This window comes from Phragmites australis, chromosome 22 (assembly GCF_958298935.1).
Source record: "Phragmites australis chromosome 22, lpPhrAust1.1, whole genome shotgun sequence".
Classification (NCBI taxonomy): Eukaryota; Viridiplantae; Streptophyta; class Magnoliopsida; order Poales; family Poaceae; genus Phragmites; species Phragmites australis.
In genome coordinates, this window is record NC_084942.1 from 5,817,548 (window position 1) to 5,821,862 (window position 4,315).

Genomic DNA, 4,315 nt, shown 5'->3' on the forward strand with positions numbered 1-4,315 from the left:
TGAACACTGGAGACTCCGGTCTTTTTCAATTAAAATAAAGACCTAACCGAGACTCTCTGGCGGAGTCTCCCTCGGAGACTCCGGTCTTTTTCAATTAAAATAAAGACCTAATCGAGACTCTCTGGCGGAGTCTCCCTCGGAGACTCCGGTCCTATAACCCATAAGTTACTGGAGTATCCGGTGAACACCGGAGACTCTGGTGTTTTTCCAATAAAAATAAACCGTAACCGAGACTCTCTGCCGGAGTCTACCTCGGAGACTCCGGACTAAATACTGAGTACCGGAGTATCCGGTGAACACCGGAGTATCCGGACTCAGTGAATTTTTGCAGAACTAGCTCGGTGTCCGTGGGTGATTGTGTCTCTCAACAAGTTGGTTCTAAGGGATATCTTGAGCATTGAGACACCAACCAAGCAATCAAAAACAACCCTCTTAATAGAGCGGCTATCCTAGACTCAATTTCAAAAATAAAAGAATTTAAATCCTATTGAGTACTCTTCGTTGATTCTCCATTTGTTTCGACGGGCGTCCAACATCACTTCTCTTTTCAACTAATACTTAAACCTGTTCATAACTTAGATAAACATATTAGTTCTTTAATCGTTTTGTTATCAATAAACCAAAACCCACTTAGGGGATCTAGATACACTTTCAGTTAGTCAACTCCGGAGAAGCTTCAAATCAAAGATTGGGCCCCATAGTGGTGGTTGGCCTTGAGGTGGAAGAACTTGTATAGAAGTGTCTCCGATGAAGACAATGGTGGGAAAGAGCTCATAGAAGCCTCGGGAAGCTCAGAGAAGTCTTCTACGTTGATCTCTGATCATGGTAGTACCAAAATATTTTAGTACCATCGGGTCTAAAAATCCGATTTTAACTTGTTCTGAAAAAATCATTTTTTATAGTGTTTAGTGTATGCTGCATGGGGGCCTCGTTGATGCGGTGGATATATATAATGGCTCTGATTTGCAGCAACAAGCGGACATTATCGATCGAGGCTGTGGGAGATGGACCAAGGGTTCTGGCGTTGAGACCATGACCGCATGTTTGGAAATGATGTGCTTGTTGCAGACTTTTTATTGATATTGTTGCTAGCTTCTGACTTTTACACGCGCACGCTAGCGCTACGCCTGCCTTCTAACTTTGTAGCATAGCGTCAGCCAGTGCTTGCCCCACAAAATTTGCCACGCTAGCTCGCTAGCTAAACTCGCCGGCTCCCTAAACAAACCAGGCCAGCAAAAGGAAAAACAGGGTGATGGGAAAAAAGAGGAAGAAACAAAAAGATACACACTAAACTAGTATATAGGAGTACAAATGTACAATGAGCAGCTGGGTCAAGGAACTAGCTAGAAGGGCGCAGTAGCAATGTCCCTCTCGACGGAGCGCCGCTCACGGTGGCCGCGGCCTTTGCTACCGCCGCCGCAGCGGCTGGAGGAGTAGCCGGAGGAGTGGAGGTCGACGTCGTCGTCGGACGACGAGTCCATGGAGCACTTCCTGACGGTCATCTGCACGGGCTTGAGGCCCTCGGTGAAGATCCGGATCGCCTCCTCCTCCGTCTTGGTGCTCACCACGTACAGCGCCGCCTCCTGAAAAATAAAAAGAAGCGCAGAAAAACAATGTGAAATTGCTGTTCTGTTTCTCAATTTCCTTTGCGAAGTGCAGAAAAACACGTATGGTATGTACGTGCAGTGCGTATCGCAATACGTCACGGTCACAAGTTATACTTGATGTGTACGTATGTACGTACGTGCGACAGCAAGTACGAATAGTCGACAACTTGATGGTATCTATACTATATATATTAACCGGCCAAGATTCCAAAGATCCCCAAGGGGCTAAGGCACTGTAGCAACTGTAATATCTACTTAGTAACTACTGTGGTATTTAATCCTTTATATATACATATAGATATGTATATCTATATGCGTATATGTATCCATACATCTATGCTTATATATGCAATTTTCATTTTTGATAAATTCTAGTAAAAATGTCATATGGAATATTAGTTATATTGATAAATCGGTTGAAATAATCTAAAATACAGAGAAATATATCTAAAATTCAAAAAAATATGAAACAAATTTTATTAGGTTCGTATTACTTTCATCTATATGTTAAAAATATGTACATACATGAAAGTACTACTTTTTTCCTATAATTAAGTGAATGTGTTAAATATTGATAAATTCGTAAATAAATATTGATATATCCAAAATTGTTAAATTTAATTTTTTTAAACTTTTTTTATCGTGCTCTGTATAAAAAAAAATAGGCGCCGCGTAGACACGCCAGCAACCTAGTTTGAATTGTGCCGGCCGGGCACGTCTCTGACACGTCCGTTCACGTGTGATCAGTAGGGCACATGGGGTGCATACACGATTCAGGTGACCGTATGTTGCGTTAATGTGTGACCGTATTCAATCATGTATGATGCAGTCGCCTACGTACTTAAGCATCTAAATTGCCTCATTTCATTAGTCCTTTTTTTAGCTTGACTGAATGCGACTAATTACACGTACGTTGTCTTTTTTTTCCGATTACATGGAAAACGTACAAGTGCATACAATCACAGACGCACACAACACCCACGCCGCATGCGAGTACGTTCACTATATATATCTCGCAAAGTATATAAGCACCAAAGAAAAAGCGGAGGCTTCTTAGCAAGCTTTTTAGTGCATATGTGGATGAGAATGGTACAGTCGTACAGATAGGTGAATTAATACTACAGAGAAAAGAGTAGTGCTAGCTATACACGTGGAAAGGCCTGCCTAATTGAATATAGGTTTCAGGGACAGCAACAGTACTACAGTTGTATTCTATCATAGTACTTTCGAAAGGAAATATATGTGTTTATAATTTTTAATTTGTACGGTTAAAATGGATATGATTTCATATTTCAGTAATTCATGTGTGCACAGATCTCTATATACTCCTATATGTACGTTAAGAACAGATAGGAATGCATATGCGTGTAGTCTGTAGAATTAAGATTTGTTTTTCTAAGAACATATATTAATCTACGATACGATACGATACCGGGCCATGTAAATATGGCCATGTCTAAATGCATGCAGTGGCGGATCCACCGGGGGCTCTGGGGCTCAAGCCCCCCTACGCTGTGCTGTCTCTGAGGAAATACTAGAGAACAGTAGTAAGAAAGAAAGGGGGCTAGGGGAGGAAGGAGGAGAGCTGGAGGAGGAAGAAGGAGATCAGCCCCTCTTCCACTCAGACCTGGCTCCGCCACTGAATGCATGTGCTTACCCTTGCGTACTTGATCTGGTCGAAGGTGAGCGTCCTGGGCTCCCACTCCATGGGCGGCATCCGCCCCGCCGCCTCCACCTTGGTCGTCGTCGCTGCAATCTCCGCCGGCGCCATGTATCTTCGATCAACTCGGCTAGCTAGTTGAATACAATTCTGCTGGTACCAGTATATATAAACACGCGTACCCCGGCCCAAAATACTCGACGCGTACGTATGATATACGTATATATCCCGCTGCTTCGTACCGTACGTGATGTGCGCGTTCTCTCTCTCTCTCCCTACCTCCCTCCTGTGCCTGTGGTCAGTGGCGGTACGTTGCTCTGGTGAAGGAGCCGCGGCCCGGGTATATATACCAGGGCTGGGGAGCGACCCGCGACGTGTCGCAACCCGACGGGCCGGCGTGGCGGCGAGGGAGTGGGGTGCCCTCGGCCACGCGGCGCTGCGGCTGGGATCGGTGCTCTGTTCGGTCGGTCGGGCCCGCCGGAGGTGGCTGCGTCAGGGGACACGTTGTGGCGTGTCGCGGGCGGTCAGCCGCCGCGGCCAGTCGGGGCTCGCCGCGTCGGCGGGTGGGCCGGAATATTATATTGCGTGCCAGGCCGGACTGGCCACCGGCCGGGTTGCGGCTCGGGTCGGTTCGTTAGCAGTTGTGGATCGGTCCTGCTAGCTCCGCTTGGATGGATGGGAACGGAAAACAAGAAGAGAAGAAGAAGATCGATTTGATTTGTGGATTCAGATTCGAACGTACGTGTACAAGGTTTAAAAAATCTTATAAAATATGAAAATCGAGACACGACGGTAACCGAAAAATTATGTTTATCGCGATAGCCGTTCAAAATTTGATGAGAATTTGTTCAAAATTTATTCGATTAAATTTGAGATTCGGTGAGAATTTGGACCGAATCGACCGAACGGTAATCGCTCTGTTTACACTGGTCACCGAGCGGTTTCACCGATTTATCGAGCGTATTGTCCGTATTTTTTGCATTGTTGATAACCGTTCGGTTTTGTCGGTAACCATTCAGTTTTTACGATTTATCGAGCGGTTTTTCTC

General features: G+C 45.2%; 1 protein-coding gene across 1 annotated transcript; it reads right to left on the reverse strand.

Annotated features, from left to right (window-relative positions):
• Positions 1 to 1,041: 1,041 nt before the first annotated feature.
• LOC133905200 (uncharacterized) lies at positions 1,042 to 3,573 on the reverse strand. Its single transcript, XM_062346932.1, has 2 exons — positions 3,265 to 3,573; positions 1,042 to 1,583 (listed from the first exon to the last, which is right to left on the reverse strand). The coding sequence occupies exons 1-2, from the start codon at positions 3,376 to 3,378 to the stop codon at positions 1,344 to 1,346; spliced, it is 354 nt and encodes a 117-aa protein (XP_062202916.1). The 5' UTR covers positions 3,379 to 3,573; the 3' UTR covers positions 1,042 to 1,343.
• Between the last annotated feature and the right edge of the window lie 742 nt (positions 3,574 to 4,315).

Coding starts and splice junctions, on each gene's coding strand:
- LOC133905200 (XM_062346932.1), bottom strand. CDS start 3,378: ATGGCGCCGGCGGAGATTGCAGCGACGACGACCAAGGTGGAGGCGGCG. Junction 1,584..3,264: donor ACCAGATCAAGTACGCAAGG/GTAAGCACATGC, acceptor TTTATTTTTCAG/GAGGCGGCGCTGTACGTGGT.